Source organism: Podarcis muralis, chromosome 4 (assembly GCF_964188315.1).
Source record: "Podarcis muralis chromosome 4, rPodMur119.hap1.1, whole genome shotgun sequence".
NCBI classification, from domain to species: domain Eukaryota; kingdom Metazoa; phylum Chordata; class Lepidosauria; order Squamata; family Lacertidae; genus Podarcis; species Podarcis muralis.
In genome coordinates, this window is record NC_135658.1 from 66,149,774 (window position 1) to 66,177,293 (window position 27,520).

The 27,520-nt window shown below is 41.6% G+C and overlaps 2 protein-coding genes across 11 annotated transcripts in view; both read right to left on the minus strand.

Annotated features, from left to right (window-relative positions):
* Positions 1-297: 297 nt before the first annotated feature.
* BEND2 (BEN domain containing 2) lies at positions 298-14,533 on the minus strand. Of its 5 annotated transcripts, none has more exons than XM_028727585.2 (12): positions 14,128-14,533; positions 11,261-11,392; positions 10,791-10,939; positions 10,071-10,139; positions 9,840-9,914; positions 9,470-9,574; positions 7,278-8,049; positions 6,344-6,544; positions 4,311-4,432; positions 3,656-3,845; positions 2,841-3,044; positions 298-1,799 (listed from the first exon to the last, which is right to left on the minus strand). In XM_028727585.2, the coding sequence occupies exons 1-12, from the start codon at positions 14,138-14,140 to the stop codon at positions 1,609-1,611; spliced, it is 2,223 nt and encodes a 740-aa protein (XP_028583418.2). In that variant the 5' UTR covers positions 14,141-14,533; the 3' UTR covers positions 298-1,608. The 5 variants fall into 5 exon arrangements, with proteins under 5 accessions (XP_028583418.2, XP_028583421.2, XP_028583417.2 ...); XM_028727588.2 differs by lacking the exon at positions 14,128-14,533 and adding an exon at positions 13,771-13,893 and having other exon boundaries at positions 2,841-2,927; XM_028727584.2 differs by lacking the exon at positions 14,128-14,533 and adding an exon at positions 13,771-13,892.
* Positions 14,534-17,318: 2,785 nt separating this feature from the next.
* The window catches only part of NHS (NHS actin remodeling regulator), a 235,937-nt gene continuing 225,735 nt past the window's right edge, over positions 17,319-27,520 (minus strand). For all 6 annotated transcript variants that reach the window (XM_028727592.2, XM_028727590.2, XM_028727594.2 and 3 more), the window contains 3 exons: positions 23,991-26,966; positions 23,458-23,584; positions 17,319-22,478 (listed from right to left, as the gene is read on the minus strand). In XM_028727592.2, coding sequence (XP_028583425.2) covers positions 21,842-22,478; positions 23,458-23,584; positions 23,991-26,966 — 3,740 coding nt within the window. In that variant the 3' untranslated portion in view covers positions 17,319-21,841. The remainder of the gene's footprint in view (positions 22,479-23,457; positions 23,585-23,990; positions 26,967-27,520) is intronic.

Consider the following 27,520-nt stretch of genomic DNA (forward strand, 5'->3'; position numbering starts at 1 on the left):
AGCAAGCTCCACTTGGCCAGCTAGGGAGCTATAGGCCCTTGTCTGCCTTAGCCTCCTAGAGTGCCACTCCCACTCAGAGCCCACCGTGTTCAGGGAGACAGGGGTTCCTCTGCTGGTTCCTGTGCACTGACCCCCATCCCCTCTGTCACCCTGTGAATACTTCTTTCCCCACCCCCTGCTTGCCCCAGTGTGTCCCCATCCCAGCTACACCCCTTGCTGGGATCCTCTTCCTTCTCCCCTTTGTCCTGCCAGTTCACGACTGGTGAAGCTAAAGGCTTTGGTACCAGGAAAAAGAAGTTAGCATTTTTGGTCCTTTATTCAGTTGTGGATATCTGCTACCACTCCCTCAGGCTCAATACTGTTTAGGCAGACCCTGCATCAACGGCATGATTCACTTTCCGATATTGTACAACATTTCACTATTTATTGAAAGTGCTCCCAAATTAAAATTATACCCCATGTGAAAAATTTACACATCAGAAAGAAGGCTAACCACCCTGGTATAGATGCACAAGGAATTAACCCCAAATAACTTGTATTCCTTCAAAAACTCAGGAAAACATCCACTTTGTGCTCCTCCTTGGGCTCCCATTACAGTGGTACCTTGGTTCTCAAACTCAATCCATTACGGAAGTCCATTCTAAAACCAAAGCATTCCAAAACCAAGGCGCGCTTTCCCATAGAAAGTAATGCAAAACAGATTAATCCATTTTAGACTTTTAAAAACAACCCCTAAAACAGCAATTTAACATGAATTTTACTATCTAACGAAGACCATTGATCCATAAAATGAAAGCAATAATCAGTGTTCTGTACTATAAAATAAATAAGACAGTATTGTAGATATTTATTTATTTTTAAAACATTCTTAGCTGCACTGATGATAGTCATTGTTTGGATGGGGGGCTTTTATCCATTTCTGCAGTCATTCAATCAATCCATCAGTAGCTGAACTGGGTTCCACACAGTCACAAAAACAAATTAACTGAAAAAGCCTCAAAAACAAAAACGCGAAATAAATAGCAAAAACAAAAGTGCCAAACCTAATCCATTCCAGAAGTCCGTTTGACTTCTGAAATGTTCAAAAACCAAGGCACAGCTTCTGGTGCAGGCATCCTGGAAACAATAGCCGACAGCCACTTCAGACGTTCAGCTTCCAAAAAACATTCGAAAACTGCAACTTACTTCTGAATTTTTGGCGTTTGAGAACCAAGGCATTTGAGAACCAAGGTACCACTGTATTCTACCTTGTAATCCATGTCCAGTGTAACTAACACGCACACACCATTTGCAGGTAATTTCTCTTAGGAATAGCATTTCTCAGCAGAAGACACTGTGCATCGAGAATGAGTTTCCTTAATGCCTGTCATCCTCTACAGCAGACAGAAGCATCACTGACACAAGATAGAAACCAAATTCTTACTCTGATCTACTAAATTTCATCTTGTTAAGAATACTAAAACTCTCCAGTTGACAGCTACTGAAAATAAACTATTGTACCACATCTTGAAAAAAGTCCATTGTGACTGTAGCAGAGGCTACATCTAACACAGTTATGGCTGACAGACTAGAAAGTTCCTTTTATATTATTAATACTACAACAGGGTTTCACAGGGAACATTTTGAACTTCGTGACAGTGGAGGTGGTTTAGCTGACACTTTGCTTTGGACTCCAGATGAGGCCTTTTTATGGTCAAATCTCAGGCTGCGAATTGTGCTGTTTATAGCTGCAACACATGCTTTCCAGTCATATCCAGTTTCCTTCAGCTCAAAAGATGGGTAAGTCTCTTGCAGAAAGTCTAATAAAAAAAAAAGCAAGTTACAAATTATTGTTTATTCAAGTTTTATATTGCTTAGTAAGTATTGAGTTATACACTGTTCAGATTAGGCAAATTAAAGACATCCTACTTTGAAGAAAGAATGCTACAGTACCCGTAACTGCTTCTGACAAGCAACTACTAAATCAGGAATCCTACAAATGAGCAGTAAATGCCTTTAGAAGAGCCTCATCAACATGACTGCTCCTCTGGTGCTGTGAAGCCCTGGTATCCTAGGGAGCAGTGTGTGATGAAACAGGATGGAAGATGGTGGCACAGAACTCGCTCCAAAGCTGACTGAGCACAGATTAGGGTGCATAATCGGACCTACCGTGTGGCAATAAGGGCAGCAAAGAAGTTCTACTTCACAGCCTCTAGTAATGATCCAGCAGAGCTCTTACAGACCATCTGGAATCTGGTCTCATGTGCTGGTGGGGACAGGCATTTGGAGGCCTCCTTTGACCATTTGGTCCATTATTTTGAGGATAAAGTCACTTGACACTGCAGCAATTTCGATGCTGCCATTATTGTAACAATTCCACTTTGATCACTGAAATCTCTAGATGGGGCACTTCTGGTGGGTTGGCCTGAGATTTGGTTGGCCTATGCAGTAAAGACCAAACTTTGAAAGTGGCAAGCCCTGCTGTAGAACACCCTACAAGTAGAGGTTTGGCAGGAAGCTTCCCTGCCTCCTTTTAGACATATTTTGAAAGAGGTCTTGTTTAGACAGAGCTCCACAATATGAATTTCTTTTCCACCAACAAGTATCTCCTGATGTTTTACTAATGTTTTAAATCTTATGGATACATTTACTGATTTTACTATATTTTGTATACCACTCTGATATATCTTGTTAAAGAGCAGTTTATAAATATTTGAATAAATATTTCACAGCCTGACAGCTCAGTCCTATATAATGTCTGCTCGGAACCAAATTGCACTGAGTTCCATGGGGGTTACTCTCCCATTAAATTGCCTTTAGGGATTGCAGTCTGCATCTCTCCTATTGAAACCGTTACTGACCTCTAAGAGCATTTATTTTGTTGCAGTCCAGTGGATGTGTGCCACGGTCCAGGTTGCCATACACATTGCTTTTTATCAGGATATTCTCTGTGAACAGATGACGTATCAGGTAGCGTGCTGAAAGTTCTGGCCGAGTTTTTCCCTTGGCTGCAAAAATAACTGAAAAGGGCAACTGGACATTCCTTGATGGGTTCCCAAGGTGTGCTAGAGAGGAGGTATTATTATTAATTATTATTATTATTATTATTATTATTATTATTATTATTATTAAAAAGATTTCAAACCCTGTTCTTTAAGCAGAATGGCTCAAGAATGGCTGACAAATGTCAGCCCTAAGATTGTCAGTCTGAAAGCAGGGACCATCTAAAAAGCTTAGAACTCTAACTATCCTGTTTTGTTCTAAGTGGAATAGTTTCATGTTTGTTTTCAAATTTGATTAAAAATGAAGAGTTCTGTGTCTACAATGAGCAGATTCCTCATAATTCTCTATTTCTGAAATGCCTAAGGTAGATAACTAAAACAAACCCATGTCTGCATGCTCAGTCTAAACTGAAGCAGGGAAAAAATGAAGGAAGATTTATCAGCCAGACTGCTAAAAGTCTAATTTAACTTGTGAGCTACCCAGCTAGGTATAACCCACCTGCCACTACTATGCTCTGCAAGCTGCTTGGTCGCCCCACCCCCATTCTTTCCCTCTTAGAGAGACAAGGGGGAAATGCAGGTTTTTAAATGCCTGGAGGACTGGTTTACAGTGCTTGCATACTGCATATGGCTTGCACAGTTCTGACACGGAAAACAAAGGTTCAGCAGCTTACCCATTGGCTCTAAAGAAGGCGGTTCACTGGAAGAAGGTGCATTTTTATTATTATCCCCTGTTGAATTTTGAAGCTGGTTTGATATTGAACTGGTTTGAGAATTGATGTCCCTCTCTTCCTCAATATCAATTAAATCTACACACATGGATGTGTCTGGAGCTTCAGGAGCTTTCTCTTTTCCCTCAGTGATCTAGGAAGCAATGTAGCAGGGAGGAATATTTCCATAACTAATGTAAAAATGCAGTAAGAAACTTCTACAAATATCATAAGGAAGAAACTTAAATGAATTAAAGCAAGAACAATATTGTCTATTATTTTATTTCATAGTATTTTCAATTGAGTAAGCTACATTATTTTTGCTCTTGGCAATAGCAGTTGAAGGAGTCCACTGACACAGTAGCAAAAGAGGTAGGCTTTCTTCTGTAAATTCTCTATTCAATTTGAAACATTCAGAACAATGGCCGTGAATCACTACTTCAGTAACTAGAGATCTATAAATATTTTGTATCAACGAGCCTGAAACATGCTTAATACTTTCTGGGTTTCAGCGTTTATTATTAACTTCTGATTTCAAACTTAAAATAACTGCTTTCAGAGCAACGGAGTCTGGGCTAGGATGTGTTTATAGAGGCGTCAACACAAAGAAAGAACTTACTGGACTTGTTTTGCTTTCATAACGTAAGCAGCGGATCATTGCATTCACATTTGTAATACAGGTTTTCCAGTCTTTCCCACGCTCACTTAGATCATAACTTGGGAAATAAGCAGCAAGAAATTCTGCATTCAAAAACACAATTATTATTTTTTAAAGCACACTTATGTTACTATGAAACACCGCACTTCTGTTTTAAACAAACCATTGAATAATAATAATAATAATAATAATAATACCCCGCCCATTTGGCTGGGCTTCCCCATGCCACATTGGGTGGCTTCCAACAAAATACTAAAATACAGTAATCCATCAAACATTAAAAGTTTCCCTAAACAGGGCTGCCTTCAGATGTCTTCTAAAAGTCTGGTAGTAGTTGTTCTCTTTGACATCTGATGGGAGGGCGTTCCACAGGGCAGGCACCACTACCAAGAAGGACCTCTGCCTGATTCCCTGTAAGTTGGCTTCTCGCAGCGAAGGAACTGCCAGAAGGCCCTCGGCGCTGGACCTCAGAGTCCGGGTAGAACAGTGGGGGTGGGGATGCTCCTTCAGGTATACTGGAGCGAGGCCGTTTAGGGCTTTAAAGGTCCGCACCAACATTTGAATTGTGCTCGGAAACGTACTGGGAGCCAATGTAGGTCTTTCAAGACGGGTGATATGTGGTCTTGGTGGCCGCTCCCAGTCACCAGTCTAGCTGACGCATTCTGGATTAGTTGTAGTTTCTGGGTCACCTTCAAAGGTAGCCCCACGTAGAGCGCATTGCAGTAGTCCAAGCGAAAGATAACCAGAGCATGCACCACTCTGGCGAGACAGTCCGCGGGCAGATAGAGTCTCAGCCTGCGTACCAGATGGAGCTGGTAAACAGCTGCCCTGGACACAGAATTGACCTGCGCCTCCATGGACAGCTGTGAATCCAAAATGACTCCCAGGCTGCGCACCTAGTCCTTCAGGGGCACAGTTACCCCATTTAGGACCAGGAAGTCCTCCACACCAGCCCGCCTCCTGTCCCCCCAAAACAGCACTTCTGTCTTGTCAGGATTTAACCTCAATCTGTTAGCTGCCATCCATCCTCCAACTGCCTCCAGATACTCACACAGGACCTTCACCACCTTCACTGGTTCTGATTTGAAAGAGAGGTAGAGCTGGGTATCATCCACATATTGATGGACACCCAGTCCAAACCCTCTGATGATCTCTCCCAGCGGCTGCATGTAGATGTTGAAAAGCATGGGGGAGAAGACAGAACCCTGAGGCACCCCACAAGTGAGAGCCCATGAGAGTATCCATTTTGAGAGCTTGTGTAAATTGAAATATTTATGAAAATAAATATTGATTACCTGATTATAACCAGACAAAGGCGACTAGGTAGTAAAATATGTTAAGAATATTTCAGAAAGCAAAGAAACCCATATTTCATCTGAACTGAATTAAGTACATGTATACCATCAGGCAAATTTGTTTGCTCTAGTCGCAATAGGAACTGCCATTTTTGTGTGTGAATGTATAAAAACATGCAGTTTTTTAAATACTTGCAAGTATATCAGACTTGCAAGTTAAAGGCAACATTAGGGAAAGAATGTCTGCAGAGGAGAAAAAGTGCCCAGTGAGGGTGGTGTTTAAACCTTCTCCTGTTCATGGATTCTCCCCCTTTCCATTGTCTCCTAGCCATATTTCTTTCTGTTGTTCTAGGCAGCTGGGGGGGGGGGGAGGAGAAAACCACTTGAGAAGGAATTGTGTATGAGAACTGGCAGGGAAATGATTAAGCACTTTTCTTCTTGGCTACTTCCTACCTACTGTTCTACTCTATCTAAATATTGGGAGAAAACATAAAACTGGAAACCCTGTCAGAGTCTTATTATCTAGTTCTGGCCTAAGGTACTGCCAAGGGTTGAAAATCTAACCCCTTCTCTTAAACCAGTGTGACATCAGACGGCGGTGAGCGTCCTGGGGGGCGCCGCTCACGGCGATGTCACCCCCCTCAGGGGTGACACCCAGGGCAGACTGCCCCCACCTTGCTCCGCTACTGTGTGACATACCTCTGATTGCAGCAACTTTGTTTGGGTCTAGCGTCCTGCGTCCTCGAGCCCTTGTACCCATAACACTGCATAGCAATGTTTCTTTCGGGAACAAAACCCGGACCAAGTAGCGTGCAGCATACTTTGGCACGGTCTTTTGCCATGCTTTCATCAAATAGTTGCCAAGGACCTTCACATTCCGCTTTGGATCACCAATGAACTCTAGATAAAGGAAAATATTAGAAGAGTATTAAAACAAAATTGCACTGCACCCACTGCAAGTCCTCCAAAGTGCCATTCTGGGCTTCTAACATTTCACAGACATGGTCCACATGTTTGGAAGCACCCCCGCCCCCAACAGGTTCAGTAAAGACAATTTTTCTAATCTCTTAACCATGATTAAGAGACTGGGAATGGGCCACAGACTCCTTACCCCTTCTCCTGCAGCACATGAACTTCCCCATCCCTGCTCTTTTCACAAATAACAGTAGTGCAGTATTATTTCTACCCAGATAGTAATGCTAACCATCCTTGCAAAGTCTGGTTGCAAACTTCAGTGAGCTGTAGGGAAAGTCTCCTAAATATTCAGTCAAAAGAATAACACTCAATAAAAAAAGAAAAGGAAAAGGATAAGGATAAGGATGCAACACAGAAGCACCTTTTAAAACAGTGCCAGGCTGAGTGATGGACAGGGAAATGGTTGGAGGATAGTGGCTGCTATGAAAATACAACCTGCCATTATGCCCTTGTGACGCCTCCACCAAAGGGCAGGTACAATTGGGATGCCTTTTGCCTTTATGGAGCAGGAATTGAGAAAGCAGAACGTTGGTGCTATGAGAAACAGTGGGTGGCTACCTTTTCATTTTAATGGAAGAATCCCTGAGCATGCAAAAGAGTGGAATTAAAGAAGGAATTAAGAGCTAAACACATTATTCTTATGAAAACTGTAACTCACCAAAATTATGACTCATAGAAGAAGAAGAAGAGGGTACCTCATTACTAATATCTGTACCACCGGTTGAAGTTCTGTAAGTTACCAGCGTTTTTTCCCTCTCCAAACTGGTTTGAGGTAATATCAATGGTGAGGGTACAGCTGAAGATTCTACCTGAGCTGGACTATCAGTAGTTGAAAGACTAGCTTGTGAAGGAAGGTCAGTCATCTTATTAGCTGTAACTGGTGCATTCAATAAACGACTAGAGGCAACTGCTGAACTGGCAGAAACAGAAGATGACGAGAGTGGCTCATTACGAATACTTCTACTTCCAGGTGAAGTTTTGTTAGTCACTGTCCTATTGTTTCTCTCCAAATTAGCTGCCGGTGGTGTAGATGCTACTGATGACACCACTGGTGAGGCTATTGCCAAAGATGCCACAGTAACAGAGCTTTCGTTGACTAAGGTTGCTAGATTGGTTTGTGAAGGAATATTAGGCATGTCACTAGCCATGTTGAATGGGGGACACAGTGAACGGGTGGAAACAATTGTAGGAAGTGGTGGACTCTGCCTGTGCACAGGGGGCTGTGATTCAGGTTGAAGGGTGTGTGGAACTGGCTTAACTGCAGATCTGGTCAAAATAGGAGCTCTTTGTAGCTTAACCTTCATGGGTTGGCTCTGACATCCATGCCCAGGGGGTAAGATCTGACTTGGCTTTCTTTCTGTTGCCTTCTGGATTCTGATTTTTCCAGGTAAGAGATTTCTAGGACTTCTGTATGTAAACCTAAGTGGCCTCTGAAAAGGAGAGAAAAACATTGAGCAAACACTCCATTTTGCCACACTGCTTGGCATTAGCCCCATTTCAAAAATGTGGAGATTATCAGGTGAGCACGAGTACTCAAATGCTGTGCTTTGAACGGAACTGAATTGATATGTTCAGATTTGTTTTGCATCATGTTTTGTTAGCCATCTTAATCATAGTCTACAGTGGTACCTCGGGTTAAGCACTTTATTCATTCCGAAGGTCCGTACTTAACCTGAAACTGTTCTTAACCTGAAGCACCACTTTAGCTAATGGGGCCTCCTGCTGCTGCCGTGCCGCCGGAGCCCGATTTCTGTTCTCATTCTGAAGCAAAGTTCTTAACCTGAAGCACTATTTCTGGGTTAGCGGAGTCTGTAACCTGAAGCGTTTGTAACCTGAAGCATATGTAACCCGAGGTACCACTGTATTTGTAGCTCAAGCTATATAAAGTTATTTCAGCAACTTTGAAAAAAGTTATACAATATAGGCTAGCCTTTTGTATGCAAACATTAGGTTTATGTTTTTGTGCAATGTTTTCTTATTACTATATACACAATCTTGCATTGTAATAGAAACCAAACTTGGGCCCTGTTAAATGTACTGTGCTATCCCAAGCTGTACACAGTTATGTGCCTCTGGTACAGGGTTAGGGATGCACAGGATGTTAGGATATTTCCATTCCACCTTAAAAAGGACAGGCTGTTGTGAGTCACAGCCTGCGTACTTCCGGCTCACAGGAAGTTTCTGTTTTTGTATATAGTTTTTGTTTCTCTCTGTTGCCTTGACATGCAGGCAGGCAGTCATGTTCTTCCTTTGTTCTGACCAACGCTGAATAAAGCTGTAAATATGCTGCTCTCCTGAGTGCATCTTTCGTTGTGCGAACTCTGCGAAAAGGGCGTGCATGAGTCCTGGGATGTGGACAGCTATTTCCAAGGCTCGTGTCGCTAACTGACTGATACTGTATCTATGGGAGATTGATGGATCGTTCTGAGACGACATGGAGTCATTATGGCCTTTGTCTCTCTGGCAGTATCCCAACACAGGGATGGGGGACCTGTGCCCTAGAGCAGTGTTTCCCAACCTTGTGCCTCCATATGTTTTTGGCCTACAACTCCCATCATCCCTGACTAGCAAGACCAGTGGCAAGGGATGATGGGAATTGTAGGCCAAAAACAGCTGGAGGCACAAGGTTGGGAAACACTGCCCTAGAGATACTGTTAGACTACAGCTCCAATCACTCCTGACCATTGGCTATGCTGGCCCATCCCTGCTCTAGTGCATGGCCAGATTAGAAGCTTAATGCCATTTTTAAATCACCATGAAACACAATAAGAAAAACACCATTAAAGACAATTAGAAAATTAACAAAACATCAACAAAAACTAATTGCAACTACAGCAATTTAATACTCACTGGTTTTAAAAGTAAAGGCTTTAACCGGGTGTGTTGCATTTCTGAGACCTTGCGATGAAGGCTCTCAAACTTCTCATCCAGTTTCAGAATGGCATCATACATGGCCTGCAAACATACATTTATTTATGTCAGATTGGAAGAGAGAGTCAAAGCCAGCTGGAACTCAAGGGAGAAGACCAAGAAACTGGTGCCTAAACAGACCTTGTTTTGGAAGAACTTATAAAAGCAAGGATGGAGAACCAGAAGTTGCTGGATTTAAACTCCTGTCTATTCCAGCCAATGGTGAGGGTGTAATGACATTTGGAGGGCCACACAATCCCTATCCATGACAAATGGCTTCTCAAACAAACAATGAAGGACGGTACAGTACCTGACAATAATTAAGGACTTCCATAAGAGTTTTCTGCTGATCTCCTGCACATGAAGTTTCAGATACAACACTCCCCTAGTGTAAAGACAATGAAAATGTAACCCTAGTCACAGGAATAATTGGAAACAAAAATGATAAAATAAAGCTCTCAAATTTAAAAGAAAGCAGTATTTTAATTTGCGCAGTTCCTCCTACAGAGAGGCTATAAATTATTTTTGGAAGTATACATACACATTCATCATCAGGGTCGTATTCATAAATAACATCTCCATCTTCATATTCAGGCTCTTTGGCTCTCATCTAATAAAAATATTGAAATAAAGAATATAAATAACATATATTATAACTGATATGGCACTTATAATCATTTGTTATTATTGTTCCGTGGACTGACTAAGAAAAATTATTTTAATCCATACTAAGTTTTGTTAAGAAAAGCAGAACGCTGGTGCCACGCTGTGGATAAGAAATTCATTACATGGAAACGACCAATGTGCTCCACAGATACTGCTAACAGTTCATAGAAAGACAGTAAGCAGGGCTTATAGAAACAGTTTGAATTGTTATATTTTTGTGTCAGTTATTCGATAAAAGTTTATAGTCATACCTCGGGTTACAGACGCTTCAGGTTTTGTTTTTTCGGGTTACAGACCGCCGAAACCCGGAAGTACCGGAACGAGTTACTTCTGGGTGTCGATGGTCGTGCATGTGCAGAAGTGCCAAATCGCAATCCGTGCGTGCGCAGATGTGCCACTGCGGGTTGCAAATGTGCATCCCGCACGGATCAAGTTCGCAACCTGAGCCTCCACTGTATTTTAATGCTGGGATTTCAGTTCAGTCTTTTGCAGTCTACTTAAAAAACAACCCCTAAAACCCTAGAATTTCTGTGACCCAAATTAAGTTCTTAATCTGAGGTACCACTGTACAAGTAATTTATTGGAACATACTTACCCCCGTTAGAGAGGATGCAAGTCGGCGCCTTTTACGTAAATAAACTAATTCCATTTGTGCTGGATTGCGACTGAGCCTTGGCGCACTTGTGGAAAGATTTTCCTGTGATCCCGCTTGCTCCTCCATATCTAATAAATCTTCATTACCTTCTAAAAATGTAAGTTAGGCAGTGTCTTAATAATGCCTTAGATACCACTCAAGAAAGATTTAATTTAGTTTTATAACTCACTATCCCAATTAATTAGTCTTCTCATAGAATGCTACATTAAAAAAGTATTTCCAGAAAATTTGATTCACTGTGGGTAAGATTTCAAATCTGTCACTGGAAGGGTTGAAATCTGGAGGTCACAAGTTTTGGCTTGGCTACAGTACCAAGGCCAGACAAAAATTATGCTTCCCTAGATAACATCGCTGAACCCCCTATATGAAAAGTCATAATCATCTTTCAAAATGAAATTAAACATAATTACCATATGTAAGATGAGTTACATAACGACCATCACACTTCCCTTGAGTTTCAGGTCCATTTTCTGTATCTTCCATTTCTGAATCATCAATTATTACAGTGTTGTCATCATCTTCAGTGTGCACTGCAATATAGCCTAAAACATGTACACAGCAGGCGAGATGAATTAGATGCTATTAAGTACAGTAGTTTACACTTCTCTGTATAAGCCCAACAGCCCAATGTATCTACAATAAAAGCCTTTTATTGAACCATATAGTAGATTTTATGTCTACTTTACTTTATAATTTAACATAACGTAAATAAAGCAGCCTTCTCTCCCCCCCCCCCGCCCATTCAAGTTAATGGAGGGATTCGGTTGACTTGTACTACAATCACAAACCTCCACTTTCCACATGGAAAGTGAAGGTCTAGAGAAAATGGCTTTCAAATTAAGCACAGCTGCACATTGATAAGTACTGCTCCTCCCAAGCAGTTATGACCATCCAGTCACCGAGAATAAAACTTCATTCCCACAGATTAATTCTCATTCACCCAAGGTTAAAGAGTAAAGATGAGGTGGAGCAGGGGGGAAGTGTAGTGAACCTGTTTTGCAGGTTTGAAGAGACTCGCAGTTATAATAGCAATAATAGTGTGCAGCTGATTCATATGGAAACGCACAGTAAAAGAACAATGCAATAAGTTCATCTTAAAAGTAGCCTGAGATATCACAAAATAAAGGGGCAGAAGTTAGGAGCATGCATTGTGTGAATCACACAAAACCAAGAATCAGCACTGTACTGTATTTGGTGGAGGGAATGCTGGATTGTGGATTGGACCCAGGTCTTGCATCACTCATTTACTTCCTTATTAATTGTTTGGGGTACATTTCACTTTGTACCTATTAGAGCTGCGATTGCTTCACTTTTCCCTTGTCTCCCTTTTTATTTTAGGAGGGAGGCTTTGGGCAAAAAAACAAAAACAAGACTTTCCAGTGGTCATACTGGAAAGGATGATGTGTTCATTTGACTTTTAGATTATGCAAAGCACATGCATGTGCTTGCCCAATTATGTTCCTAATTGTCTCCTGAGTAGATTCTCTTCACTCTCAGCAATCTATTGAGCAAAGCACAGAATCCTAGTCTGACCTGGATACATAAAATAGGAGTTAATGAAATGTCTTACTGGATGCTAAGACTTACAGTACCCTATCATTAGGTATGAAGCACTTAAATTTTATCATAAGAATAAGTGTACCTCTTTTAAGGACACAAAACCCAAGGATCAATGACAGCCAAAGAAAAAGACATCAGAACAAAGATGACAGCTGTACCATTCAATGTGGCTCCATTCAATGCTTTTGCGGGGGAAACCCCCTCTTTTTTAAAGGGAAAAATGTTTGTACTAAACACACACCCCGACACTTTATTTTTTATGCTGCAAAGCAGGTCTATGCAGCTGCCTTGTTTCTGGTGTTAGAATGACAATACATGGCCTAATACTTCCTCATTTTTTAAAAAGTGATCACAGTAACCACTATGTTTTAACTTTTGTGTTCAACGTGGGTGTGAGACAATTTCTTGGTATGAACTCCCACCACTGGCTCTTTGGGATACTGTCTGGATGTCCTCATTTTATCTTATTTGTTTAAATAATTGTTTGAAATAACAGTTTGGAAATGAAAGGGGGGAAATTAAGCACCTTTGGATGGAATAATTTCACCTTTCCATTCTTGTTTTCAAAGACCTTACAAAGTTATAGGAAAATTAAGCACACCACAAAGGTATAATTTCTACAACTCTGAGGAAGCTGCTGTTCTGAGCACAGGGCTGGTTTTAGGTTTGATGAGGCCCTAAGCTACTGAAGGTAACGGGCCCTTTATATGTCCAGCTGTCCTTTGTCAACAACAAATTGTTGCTGTTTTTTTGTGTTGAATATATGCTATATGGTAATTTATGGACCTAATAGGTATCTAAAGCCATTTGCACATAACAGTTAGGAGCCTAGACAACACAAAACACTGTTGCTGTATGTAGGTTTTATTTTGTTTTTTATCTTATATTTTTGATATGTACATCCAGATTTTTTCCCCCTTTAAATTTTTTTGGGGGCCCCAAGAGAGTGGGGCCCTAAGCTATAGCTCGTTTAGCTTATACGTAAATCCGACACTGTCTGCGCAGTCAGAACGGCCCTTTTACTCTCAGCTTTAAAGTTTAGATGGACGACTGCGCTGCCTTTGTACACACAACTGAGCGATGCTCATTTCTGAGGAAAGACGCGTAAGACAGCTCAGGGTGGCTGCAGCCTTGTGCCCCATCGAGCACAGGGGGAAACGGACCTGCGTCTCCCCGCCCCCTCCGCACGAGAACGGCTTCCTCGAGCCACCTGCCGTGCAAACGGCTTCCCGGTGTTCTTCAACGGCAACGCACGCGCACGCGCAGTGGCGAGGGAAGCATTTTCGTACATGCTCAGTTCCTTCGCGTAGCACAGCTACAGAAGGTGGGCGCTCGCGTCCTCCCCACACTCCGCGCTCACCAAGATAGCGAGCTTTCATTATCCCCCTCAGTTCAATAAGGTTTTATTCGCCAGCCAAAGAAATCTCCTCAAGCCTGGCCTCGTTTCCCCCGCCCGTTAATCTCAAGCAGCCTTGGTTACTCCCCCCCCCAACAAGCACCGACGTAACGCTGACAGACAAGCGCGCTGCGCAATAGCAGCGCCGCTGAGCACGAAGCGGGCCAATAAGAGTTCAACACGGAGGTGGCTCCTCGCGAACGGCTCGGCTGTTCGAGCAACGGCCGTTTGCGCGTCCAGCCGTTGGAAACGTTTCTTGTTTGCGCATGCGACCAGGCGGCGGGTGGGCTCCCGGCTCCCTGTCCGTTTCTAGCTTCTTACCTTTCGCAGACATGGTGCCGAAAGAGAGGAGGAGGGAGGGGAGCCGCGGACAGCGAGGCCCAGCGACGGAACAGACCCGGAGTCGGGATGCGGAAGCGGCTGCAGCGACGTGAGGCACAAAACAGTTTCGGTTACCCTTGCGGCTGCGCAGTAGGGACTTGGGCGCGTCTGGCTTCGCCTGTCCCTTACAGCGTTTGCGGGAAACGGCCTTGAGAGAGCGCCCTTCCCTCCGTCGCCTCTCCCACCCCACGAGATTTCAGGATGTGGTGACGGCAAGCGCACGTTCAACAGGCTCTGTTTTCTGCGGCACATGCAGCCGTCGCTGGCAGCGCCACTGTTCCCTCGCTCTCACTTGGTTCGGTTGTGAGGGGATTGCAGAGGGATTCAAGGAATGAAAGAAACCAGGACCTTGATTATGTGAGTTCCAGGTGAATGGGCTCGCAAAGTTGCTTGCCTATAAGCAAATACTTACAGAGCATGAAGTGTTCTCTCACTGTTTTCAGATGTTGTAGCAGACATTATCTTAGGAGAGGCTTCCCTGGGTTAGGAAATGTGCCTCTTTTAAGCTCGTGCTTGCCACCTGCAATTTTCATAAGTACTTACATTCAAAATGGTAAAATAAGATCCCTTGGTGTATGTTGTGAGTTCTTTTCAAGTATCCTCCTTCCCATAGTACAGTGGTACCTCAGGTTAAATACTTAATTCGTTCCGGAAGTCCGTTCTTAACCTGAAACTGTTCTTAACCTGAAGCGTATGTAAGATATGTAAGGTTACATACGCTTCAGGTTACAGACTCCGCTAACCCAGAAATAGTGTGTCAGATTAAGAACTTTGCTTCAGGATGAGAATAGAAATCTGGCTCTGGTGGTGCGGCAGCAGCAGGAGGCCCCATTAGCTAAAGTGGTGCTTCAGGTTAAGAACAGTTTTAGGTTAAGAACGGACCTCCGGAACGAATTAAGTACTTAACCCGAGGTACCACTGTACATAAAAGACCCCACACATTTGTTAAGTTATCAAAAGCAAAAAAATTATACGATCTGAAGAGAAACCAGAGTATAAAAATGAATAATAATAAATCCCACTGCAAAAAAGGCACCTAGACTTTCCATTGTGCCGACCGTAAACCTAGGTTTAAGGTGCCACTTGGCAATTAGTTTAGATATATAGTTTCTAACACTGAATTATCAGTCGTTATCAATATTCTATTTTTGGGGCTGAAATGAGGTCTAGAACTCAAACTAGCCTGGAAGGTTCTTTCATTTTTTTGGGGTCTCATGCTCTGGGCAAGTCATGCAAAACTAGGTATGAGGTCAACAATAGCAATGCTATTTCCTGCCCTGTATTTCTTTCCTCGGGAGTACGGATCTCACTTCCAGCTGAGCTCCATAAAGTTACAACACTTTCGATTTTCAGGAAGGGCTTGAAAACCCACTTCTCCCTGGCTTACCTACAGAGAGTGGGTAAGTGTATATTATTGTGTGCTGTTTGGCTGATGTATTTTGTTAAAACTGTATTTTATTTCTAGCCCAGATGTGTACCAATAGCTACTGGTTTTAGTGATGTTGTGGCTGTATTGGTAGTTTGGTATTGTATATCATCTTATTACTGTTTATAAAGTTATATTTTAATTTGTGTGTAAGCTCCCATGAGAAAGTTCTGCTCATAAAGGCAGCCTATGAATATTTTTTAATGAGAATAAACAAATGGTGTAAGTTACAAAAATCTTAGTGGAACTTTTGTGTGAGCCTGTGACCCAACTCCATTGACTGAAATAATGGAACACAAAGTTTTGGATCAATTTTGTAGACTGTAGGTGCATTAAACATTTTTAGATATACGTATAAGACACATAGATAATTTCTACTATTTAGCATTTAGCAACAACAGAAGATTGAAATGTGCTGTTTCTGCACAAAAGTATTTTTGATCACAAATTGATTTTGTTTTTTATTCCTGACAAGACAGACATAAAAGGGAAACTATGGCAACCGATGTGTGATTAGTGGGGCTTTCTTTCAGAGATTATTTGTAGCTGTGAAAGCCTTAAAATCTAGATTTCAAACTTTTTGACCGTAGCTAGCCTTAACAGCACACAAGCCACTGCATGTTTAGTAAGCAATAACTTGAACAAAGGCTTGAATCCTGAAGTCATTCGCTAGAGAGCAAGGCCTGTTGAAGACAGTGAGGCTTCTGAGTCTGACTAAACATGCATATGATTGCATATACCCTGGAAGTGGACCATTTATACTTGGAATGGTACAAAAGGACAAAATAAAATCTGAGTAAAATAGCTTTTAAGAAACTGGTTTTGGTGTTTTAGTTTGATTTTTTTGTTTGATATCACAAGTGCTCAGGGTTGGGTATAGCAATAGTAAATTCAGAATAATAAAGGTGACGGTGTGTGCAAGTGGTATGAAGCTGGGGCTCTGCTATTGGTTGATGAACACTTGTGTAACTTTACCCTCTGCTTAATTTTCTTGTTTTTAGCACGTATCTATTAGAAATGCTTTGTGGCCGAGTTGGGATCTTAACTTGCATCTAATGGTCCTCATCCAAAACTCCTACATTATAATACTGATCAAAGATGAATTCTGAACAATGCATAATGAATTTGTGGAATCTGGTGCCACAATAAATTATGATGACCTATAGCAAGAGTAGCCAATGTGGTTTCCCCCAGAAGTTTTTGGACTACAATACCCACCAGCCCCAGCCAGCATAACCAATGGGGATGGATGATGGGAGTTGTAGTCTAACATCTGGAGGACACAACATTGGCTATCCCTGGCCTATAGTTTAGGTGGCTTTAAAAGGGGATTAGACAAATCCTTGGAGGAGTCTGCTGCAATCATGTTCTCATGTACTTGGCAGTAAGTCCCACTGAACTCAATGGATGGAGCTTCCTTCTGAGCAGACATACAGAGGATTGTACTATATGACTTACCGTTGGCGATAGATCAGGAGAGCTGTAGTCTACTTCCGGATTTAGAAGAGGCATACATTTGAAGCACAATCTGGTGAGGAGCAACTGTAAGGAACGACTGTTGCTTTCATGCCCCTGTTTGTGAGCTTCCCAGAGACATTTGGTTGGCTGTGGTAGGAAAGGGGATGTTGGATCAGGCAGACCTTTAGGGCTGACCCAGCAGTGCGGCTCTTGCATTGATTGCAGTGAAGCGAAGAGAATGGAGCAGTTTAATTGCAGTCACGTTTATTTGCCATTTCTATACACACTTCCTAGATAATCAAACTTTTCTGACACATTTTAGAGAGGGGGTTCACAATGAAACTGTCACTGTTTTTACTAAAAATAAATACAAGACTTAAAGTGTTGCACAGCTCTAAAATATACAAAGGCTTGGATTTAATGTAAACTTTGAAAACATTTTACAAAAGAAACCATCTTTGCAACAATTTAAAAAGTTCATATTTACAAATATTACAAAAATACAAAATGGATGCAAGTCCATAAACCATTGTCTCTTCTGCCAGCATGAACTGGTGATAGTACCAAAATAGTTACACTGTAACCTTCTTAATTGGTTTTTTTTTTAAACTTTTAAGTCATAACCTACAGTATTTCTCTAAATCTGCCACAATTGCAGCAAATGCACTCTATCAGTGACCTTTGGCAAATGCAAACATATGCTTTATTTGCTTCAGCTAATCCATATTCTCTATGCTGCCACAATATTAAAATAGGAAAGAAAAAATGTTATTGAAAAAAAGATCAAACAAACAGCTGCATAACTTCAAAAACCATTCTTGTAACATCAGTGCAAACAACATAATTGCAAGTTGGAATGATGGCTCACAAATTACTTATGTGTTTATACCCTGTTTCAAGATGGGATGTGTTTTGAGGGCTCTGAAGACACTACTTGTGAGCACAATCCTATGCATGTTTACTTGGAAGTAAGTCCCACTGCATTCATTGGGGCATGCTCTCAGGAAAGCGTGCATAAGATTGCTGATTTAGGTTGTTTTTATCTCCAAATTTTGTCACCCTGGTCCAGAGATCTATGCACTCATACACAGGCAAGGAGCTATTGCTGGTTATTCCCATTAACGTCAATGAAAGGGCATCACTGTGTGCATAAAGTTATGCCCCATCCTCAGTTCTAACGGGAGCAACCCTTGTGGGCAGCAGAGCTCCATTTGACAACCATCTATTGCTGAATCAGGGGTTGTTTGCCAATATATATATTTTAAAGTGGATTTACAATCCATATTCATTTGGGCTTTTAATCTGATAAATAGAAAATAGAAAAACTTTGTCATAGATTTTTGAGTAAACAAAATAAGTTTTTTATATGATAGTTTTGTGAGCATTACATAAGAAGGTGTTTCACTGCCTTCTAATTCAAGTTGCATGTACTTTTTTTTTAAATATATCTCTCTATATTTATATAGCTCTCTGTGGTATCAATACGAAATCATTAAATGCCTTGGAGTGTTATCCACAATGGAGGCGTTCGCCAGCCTCAATGCACTGTGGATGGCACCTACAAGACTGACATCTTGGAGAAACCAATTCAGCTGTTTTCTATAACAGTTTTGCTATAAAACACATTAGCATTTTTTAAACAAATGAATTTGGCACTTGGATCCTAAACACGTGGTGGTGATATTTCTGCCTGTGACACTGAAGCAATGCCATTGGTGATGCTCCATTGTTAGCACCAAGAGTTAAGACTCAGTTGTCTTAGCATCAGGAGTTTGTAAGGGTACTCTGGCAGTAATTGAGAGTGGCCTCAAATGGCACTTGTGCCTCCCATATAAAATGTATTATATTGTTCTTTTCTTTTTTTAAAACTACATGAATCTTGTCAACCCACTAATGCTTTCTACTTCACTTGCTTTTTGACCACTTTTTAGAGCTTGCTTAGTAGCTCTATTAGGCTGCAATCCTGAATACATTTCCTGGGAGTAAGTCCCATTTAACTTTATGGGACTTACTTCTGAGACAACATGCATAGGATTGCACCATTAGACTTGCTTGTAATACTAACTAACACCTCTCTATTACACATCCCTACCAAACATTTAGGTTAGGTTTTGCTTGTAGCAGTCCAGATCCTAAATGTCTGCCCCAGCGTATCTGCCTACTCCGCCTCCATAACATCTCTGCAGTGTGCCAGAATGTTGTCATAGTTAGTGACAACATACTGGCTCAGAAGTGCAGATGGCCCATCCTAAATCTTTATTTGCCAGCATGGCAAATTTTAGAATTGGGCCAGTGATTTCCTGTTCTCACTAGTCTTTTTACACACATGCTTACCATTCATCTTTTGCCACACTGGAGGACTATAAGAAAAACCTAAAAAAAGAAAACCTTGTATATTTTTCACGAGCCCCTGATGAAGATGAACTTCAACAATTTGTGACTAATTTTGAATGTTGTTATTTGCTCAATCATTTCAACTACAAACAATATATTTAAGCTTATCCTTATGAGCAAACTAAAAAGTAATCCTCCCTCTGCTTTCCACCCCTTCTAAATTCCTAGTAAAACTTATTTCTGCTTGAAGCCAACTTACTTGTAGACTTACTAGTGACTATCAACTTAATTCTGCCATTTGATTCAATCTGTACTGCACAACACATTCCTCCTTAAAACTGCCCTCAGCGCTAAACCTTCCTGCATTTGTATTCCACAGTTAATATCAATGGACTGCATTTTAGAAAACTGGGCCTGAATGTCTATTTGATTTTGGAGTCTATTGCAATGGGGAAACTGATGCATCTATGGAAAATATTCTATTCTAAAAATAGTGACATTGTTTTGTGCATATGAGTGTGTTTTTTAAAACCCCTGTTGTACTTGATCTCATATCAATTTGTTTTTGCTCCTAGTTTTCCGACAAGAAAATTCAAGTAACTTCAAGTAATCCAGCTTTTGTTTCCCTGCCTTCATTTATTCAAAGTATTTGCTTGGATTCCTTTTCCACCCCACCCACTATATATTCCCACCCTGTTAAGCATTTCTGGTAAAGCCAGGACCAAAAGAAACTGAGCTGTATGTGGCTGGCGTAATAGACCAAAGAGCTTCCCCATTCCAAGTTTAGTAAGCTATATAAAGTATGCATACATACACCTATTTCTCAGCTATTTTTTTCACAGTGTCATTTTCTAAATATTTAGGTAGCATGAATGTTGTCCGCACAAAGCTTCACTGAAAAGTTGTTACACAATTTTATTGATGAATCAAGAGCATTTGTTGCATGCTTAATAGTTATTTATTTTATGAACATGAAACTAATCTTGTTTCAAGATTTACGTTACCAGGTTATGACTAGGTCACCCAACAGCCTAGTAGTAGTAGTAATATGAAAACATTTCCTTATACTTGCCCCCTCTTTACAGTCATTGTTCAAATTAAGTGTCAAACATCAGAGTAAAGTCTGACAGCTCATATTTTGCATTTAGAAGAGGGGGAGGTGTTTATTTTCCTATTTAAAGTGTGCTTTTTACCCGAACAATTGTTCTTGTTGTTATGGAGGCACTAGAAACTTAAATCCGTTTAACAGATGTGGCTTCCCCCAAGAAATCCTGGAGTTGTAGTTGTGTAATGGGGCTACGAATCTCTATGGCATGTGTGGGCAACCTTTGGACTGCTAAGTCCCTGCCCCCCCCCATGCTTCTGAATTTTGCTGTTTACATGCAAAGGAAGTCACACCGAGGAAATCATCTTTGTGAGCCTTCCTTGCTATATAAATTGCACTCCCCATAGGTTGCCAAATCAGATGGGGAGGAAGATGTCTGGGAAGAGACAATAGGATTAACTTGATTTAAGAGACTGATATTATTCTCATTTTACCAACTGCAGTCTGACTAACTACACTTCTCTAGATTCTTGGCAGGGGGTTGGGAGAAGCCTCAACTGCAAATCTGGTTTATAAACAGTTTGTATTTGTAGTGCCTGCCAATAAGCCTCTTGCCACAAGCTGCTCTTCAAAATTAGCTTGTTGGAACAGCACTTTTGGAAAGAAAATTGATCAGATAATATCAAATTAATCTTATAATAATATTTTATTCAGATTTTCCCAAATTAAAGGGTTAAATTTGTGTTAGAGGCTTTCATTATTCAATTACAAGTGGTAGATATGTAAATTATGTTTGATATTAAAATTGTATTCACAGAATACAGTCAGTACCTTTTTTAATCCTTTTTTTGTCTTTCAACAAGGTTATCGTTTGCCACCAACCAATTTTCTCTCTGATAATTCTATTTACACATGTTTATCAAAAATATGGATATGTACATCTGTTTTGTTCATTTCTTCTAAATTTTGTTTCTGTTCATTTTAATGTAAAAAAATACCAATTCCTCAAGCAATTTAATGTTTTTTCCCTAGGGAAGCACAACAGTGAAGGTAATGTTTTTGATCCTAAATGACATCTTTGGAGGGGCAGAGGGAATTCTGAAAATTGGATAATGTAAATCTACATTGACAATGAGAAACATGAAGACAAATGAAATGAAAGTTAACCATTTAGTAAATTTCTACTTATAGAAAAATGTGAAGTAATAAATAGCTACAGATCATCTTCTCATCTCCCAGTCTCTTAAGCAACCCTTAGCATTTTCAAGCATCAATATTGCCCTGCATGATATTTGACTGCTACAGAATTGGCCTTTTATAGTCAGGTGAGCCAAGTGATTGCAGAGTCCTCCCATTTAACAGTCAGAAGTGTGCTCTGGCCCAGGTGTAGCCTATGTGGAACTCTGAGAAGATCGATCATCATGAGGACTCCCGTCGGAATTCTCAGTCTCTCCTTCGGAAATGGCTTGCATCGGGGTGTTGTACAGTCTGCAGCGGACACTGTAGCGGCTACTGCTGGCTGCCGGGGGTGCCCGTGACCGCCCCACTCTTGAAGATGCTGATGTTGGAAAGCTTTTTGAGGAAATCCCTTCTGCATTCATTCTCGGAGTGGAAGGAGAGAGAGGAGCTAATGCCTCGGCACTTGATGAGGCTTGGGGAGACTCATCAGCATTTTGAAGAGCATCCCCAATTAGTTCTCCAGGAGATTTGGGTGAAATAGGGCTCTTTAGTATCTCTGTGGCTGACATCCTGTAGCTAGAATCAGACCGGCTGCCCTTTTTCAGGAGCAACAGTTTGAATTCTTCATTAGATGTGTTGGACTTTTTGGCATTCCTGTAAATAAGCCCAGGAGATCGCTGGCTGCTTGCTGGGCTTGCTGCACTAGTTGTAGGGGGAACATTAGTTGAAGCCGCAGGTGATGTGTTGCTGGCACTAGAAGACACGCTGCTAGTACTAGATGAAGCTCTCAATCTGTTCCTTGCAGAAACCTCTCCAGAGTCCTTTCTTCCAAGAACTTTCCTTTTTGAGCTGTAATGGGGAGGGAAGAAGCCATCATATTCACAGCTTTGATACCTATCTCATACTGTTTTTGCTGAGCAAGATCAGAAGATATTTGCAATTATATAGACAGCAAACAGCGTCCTCTATAAAACTGAACTATATTAATATATTTACCAGTACAGTATAATGGCTTCTGCATCTGTGCATTTACAGGAGAAACAAATATAACAGGCTCAGAAATCACAAGGGTGATGACTATGATTCCAAGGGTCAGGCTTCACACAGCTCCCTGTCCTCCTTTCAGTAGAGAGGGGGGTGAGCTTCTGACCAACATAGGAATCTGAAAATAATTTCTGTCCCGCCTCAAAAACAAGTAGGGGGCGGGAAGACCTAGCAGTGCTATTGCAGATCTCATACATATATGCAGTGCTTTCCCCCCTAAAAAAATGTTTAGGTATACTCTCATTTTCCTACTCCTATTGAAATACTGCCCCTCAATGAAGCCAAACTTAGATTCACAAATTGTTTAGGGGTATGCGTACCCCTGCGTCCCGCCCAGAAGAAAGCACTGCATATACGTGCATATGTCCATGCATTTACACAGCCCTCATGTAGTCTTCAGAGCAGGTTCTTAACAGCAGCTGGAAGAGGTTTTATTGCAAATCCGCTATGCCTGCACCAGGTTTGGAAAGTCCGCCTCTCCCATTCCTGTTTCCTCTCTTGACTGCTACTTGGACCTGTTGATCCAATTTTTCCTTCACCCTGTCCTCAGTTTAACTCCCAGTAACAAGGTTGTTGCTCATGAATGACAACTAGAAAAACATAAATGAGGCATATCATGAAGACCATTACAAACATTCCTGTGCAGTGGATTGAAGAATCCACATTTCAAAGCTAGTAGTTTATCACCGCTGCTCTGAATAGTTGATTGATTCACTTTAGGTCTATTCCTATTGCCATGAAATTAGCACATTTGCTTTTTTTAATAACCCTAAAATGAGCTTACCGGTGAATAACTGCAAATAGATCCTCAGTTGTTCGAGGCTTATTTGGAGACACAAAAGCTTCTTCTGCTTCAGCTTGAGAATCTTCACTTAAGGGTGAGAATATGGAATCATCACTTGGGGAAGATTCTTCAAAACAAAAAGAGAAGACCTACTGAGACTTAATCAAACACTTTCCCACACGTTACAATAGAGCTGGTTAATGTAATCTACTTGCTCAATAATTAATGGAGCTGCTAGTATAATGACAGGCACTAGACAATCTAGTCTAAATATTGGATGATCTGTCAAAATAATGCTTAGTTATAAAGGGTTACTGCTCTTTTCACAGCTGAACTGAAATAAAAAGAAATGCAAATTCATTCCTACACATATATATATTTCTGCAAAGCATGGTAGGTTTTCTCTCTCTCTGCTGAAAAGTATTGGCAAAGCTCCATTAAAATAAATGGAGCTGTCAGCTGGCTGATCTCTGTGAACTGCCACCACAGAAAGCCATCTCACTCAAACAGAACAAAAATAGTTACGAACGTACCTTTTAAGACATCATCATCTGGGGTCCTTTGTGACTCAGCTGCTCTGCTGTCACTCTCATCAGAGGCACTTTTGGTTGGAATACCTGACACAATTTCGTTTTCCTGCTCAGATGATTTTTCACTGAGTGAATCTACAGTTGAGATCTCTGATTCATAGCTGATATTCCCAGGCACTTTGTCATCATGTTGACTTGGATCAAGCCGATGCTTTAGCTGATGACTAATGTCTGTTCCCCCACCTGCGGGGCCAGACTGGGACATAGTTTCACGTATAGGTTCGTATTCCAACTTTTGTTCACGGTATGCAGGTAATTCTTGCTGAAGCTGCACAAGGTCAAGACTCCTCTCCTGCTCTGATCCATATGTGGTTCTTTTCCCAATAGAATTGCTTGAAAGGTCATCTGAGCCTTGTGGAAATGGTTCAGCAGAACTGCCACAGGCTTTACTTAGCGTACTCTCTAGTAAAAAATCATGAACCCGATGCATTTGATCTGTTACATATTTAGCTGTTGGAGCACCCACATTTCCTGAGGTCACCATCTGTTTGCAGGTATTCTTTTCACTGAAAGACAAACTGTTAGCCATGTGAAGTTGTTCTGGGGTTATCTGTACTGGAGATACATCAACATAGGACACAATGGCCTCTTCCATGGAGTATTGTCGTGATATTTGCTTCTTGCTTACATGTGGCTTCATTTTACCAGAAATGGCAGTAACCAATAAAGTGTTTCCTTGAACATGGAGCTCTGTATGATCTTTTTGTTTCACTTCTTCAGGCTTATTAATGGATCGAAGATGTACAGACTTCAGAACAGAAGGTGTGATTGCAAGGGCTTGTGGAGGATTGGAGTTCAGTGCTTCTTCTACCATACTTGGTTTATTGTAATTAAAAGCATGTAGTTGGTGTCTGTGAGCATATGGTTTATTCAAGACATTATGAAGAGCACTTAGGTCAAGATGAGTAGGAGGTATAACTGGAAGTTCTAGATCTTTGTTTAGAGATACGCTGCCATCTTTAGAAGAAGGCTGTTGTAATGAGGACTTCCTTTCTGGTACTTTTGGCTTTCTTTTACTCCCCCCTGGGGATAAGGGCCCAGAAAAGAAAGCTGTGGGAAAAGATGATGTTGGTGTTTCAGACTGACTTGAGTAACCACTTGAAGGAGAAGCTAAGCCAGCCAACTTTTCTGGGGAAGCCAATTTGAACTCGTTCTCAACAGAAGGGAGGGAGGGAGTGGTGGCTCTTGATCCAGACTGTGACGTTTGTGATTCAGAACTTTCTGGCGACTTTATGCATTCTATGACTGTAGTACCCGTAGCAGTGCTAGAATTGGATAAAGACCTATAAGGGTCATTCGATTTCAAGTCATTTAAAAGCCAGAGATCTGCATAGTGAGATTGTTCAGCACCTTCGTCTTTAAAGGATGGGATGTCCATGGTGTCAAATGGAGGGTCTTTTAATCCGCTCTCCTCCTGATTATCCCAGGCGTGTTCCTGCTTGCTTGGCAGACTAGCGTTTTCTGCTCTCGAAGGTGTGTTTGAAAACTCGAGGGGCAGCTTCATTTCCCTGGAAGTGTGAGGCATGTGCTGCTGCCCACTGCTTATCTTTGGTTCTTTCTTCTCAGGAAGATCTATGCTGCTGTCAGATTTCCTTAAAGATGAACTGCGTTTTGGTGGGGCTGGCTTTGCCTTTGGTTTCTTTAGAGAGATGCTCTGCTTTCCTTGCCTCCTATGGTTTACGTAATCCTGCCAGGCGCAGTTAGTGAGATTGGAAGCAACGCTTGCATTCTGGCCACTCTCGGAGCCCACAGCTGCATAGTTACAAATATAACTTTTAGTTCCCTTGAGACCACAGTCAAAGTGCATGGAGGTATAATAGCCTTCAGTGTCAACTGAAAAGTGTGAGCTACTGTCTGCTTTGTCAGATGGTGTCTTCTCTATAAAACTATCGTATGTGGCCATGCTTGTAAAACTTGGACATCCCAGACTGTCTGTCTTGGGGCGTTCAGGGCTGAAATCCTGGCGGCAGGATGCATCGTGGTGGTGATGCAAGAAATTCCATTCACTGTCACTCGTGTTGCTGTTATTAGGGTCATCAAGTAGATCCGCTACAGTGGAAGTGAAAGAACTTGTCCTGTGTCCTCTAACCTTATCTAGCTGATCACTGTAGTGTTCGGTTATGAAGACACTAGAATCTTCATTGGCATTAGGGGCAATGTTCAGGGATAATTCTGAATCACAGTGTGAAGAACCAGTCAGTGGGGGAGAGGCAGCAGGAGGAATTGTTTCGGATGTTTGGGAAGGACATGTTGAGCTGCTTCCACTCCAGTTCCCACTGGATGACTGGTGATCATCTTTCTGGTCCATGTGACTGCTAAGAAGAACCCCAGCTGTGGAGATGGAGTGAATGGGACTTCCAAAGGTATCGGAGTTTGATGAAATATCACAGCTTCCAGAATCTGCCATCCTTGACAACCTTGACCTCCCCCTCTCGTTTGAATTACAGTCTGGACTATGAAGATGCTGAGAACAAGTTAAACCTATGGGATGGTGTTCTTGTGAACACTGGGTATTGATGACATCTTTACTCTTTGTGGAGATCCTTTCTTGGCTTGCTAGAAAGTGTTCTGCATCGTATGCTGACATTTTGGCACCAGAGTTGTGGTCCCCTTCATTGGCTCTAGCACCTTCACGAGGAAGACTCCTAGATCTGACGCGGTTGCTTACTGATGTTGTAAACATGGGATCACCATTGTCTGTCAGCACCAGTATGTTGCCAGCTGAGTGAGACAGGGAGGCTACTACGCTCTGACCCCTCTGAGCTCGAATTCTTCTCCGGGATGGGGCAGCAATAAGGATTTCTTCTGTCTGGCATTCAGAGTCTCTGGTACCTGACCTCCTGTTGACGTTATTAGAGAAGTCTGGATTTGCATGCACAATCACATTCCGCTCTCTTGCTACGGGTGATTCGTCAGAATCTAGGACACACACAAAACTCTGTGAGGCACCATTTCAGTTGGCTGACAAGCTATGTCCCTTACATTGGCCTTAAAAATGCATCACATAGGGTTTTTCTCCTCCCTGCCCAAGCCTTTCAACAACAGTAACTAACATGAAGAAAAAGGATTTGCTATGGGCCAAATGAGAGGGTTCAAGCAGATGTGCTTAAACATTATATCCCTTGTTCAACAGGGAAAGCTGCTTCCGGGGGGGGGGGTGTCTATTAGAACAAGCAATTTGCATCAGGAGTGCCAAACTCATCACTCCAAGTCATCCCCCTCCTTGGTGGCTTTTCCTTTGAGAAGTACAAAATGCAAGGGAACAAGCAAACCACCCTTATCTAAATTCTGAGTATTTATTATATTATGATAGCTTGAATCTTCAATTCATTATCTGTCATTGTACAACAGATGTGAGCTGTGTACACACCATACATTTAAAGGACATTTAAAGCTCACAGATTCCCTCCAAAGAAAGGAACTACAACACATAGCACCCTTAACAAACTACAGTTCCTGGGATTCTTTGGGGA

What these genes read in the sequence shown, in the direction of transcription:
- BEND2 (XM_028727584.2), bottom strand. An exon ending in ACGACCCTGATGATGAATGT is followed by an intron (nt 9,915 to 10,070) that starts GTATGTATACTT and finishes TCTTTACACTAG; the next exon opens with GGGAGTGTTGTATCTGAAAC. An exon ending in CAAAATAAATGCTCTTAGAG is followed by an intron (nt 1,800 to 2,840) that starts GTCAGTAACGGT and finishes TTTTTTTATTAG; the next exon opens with ACTTTCTGCAAGAGACTTAC.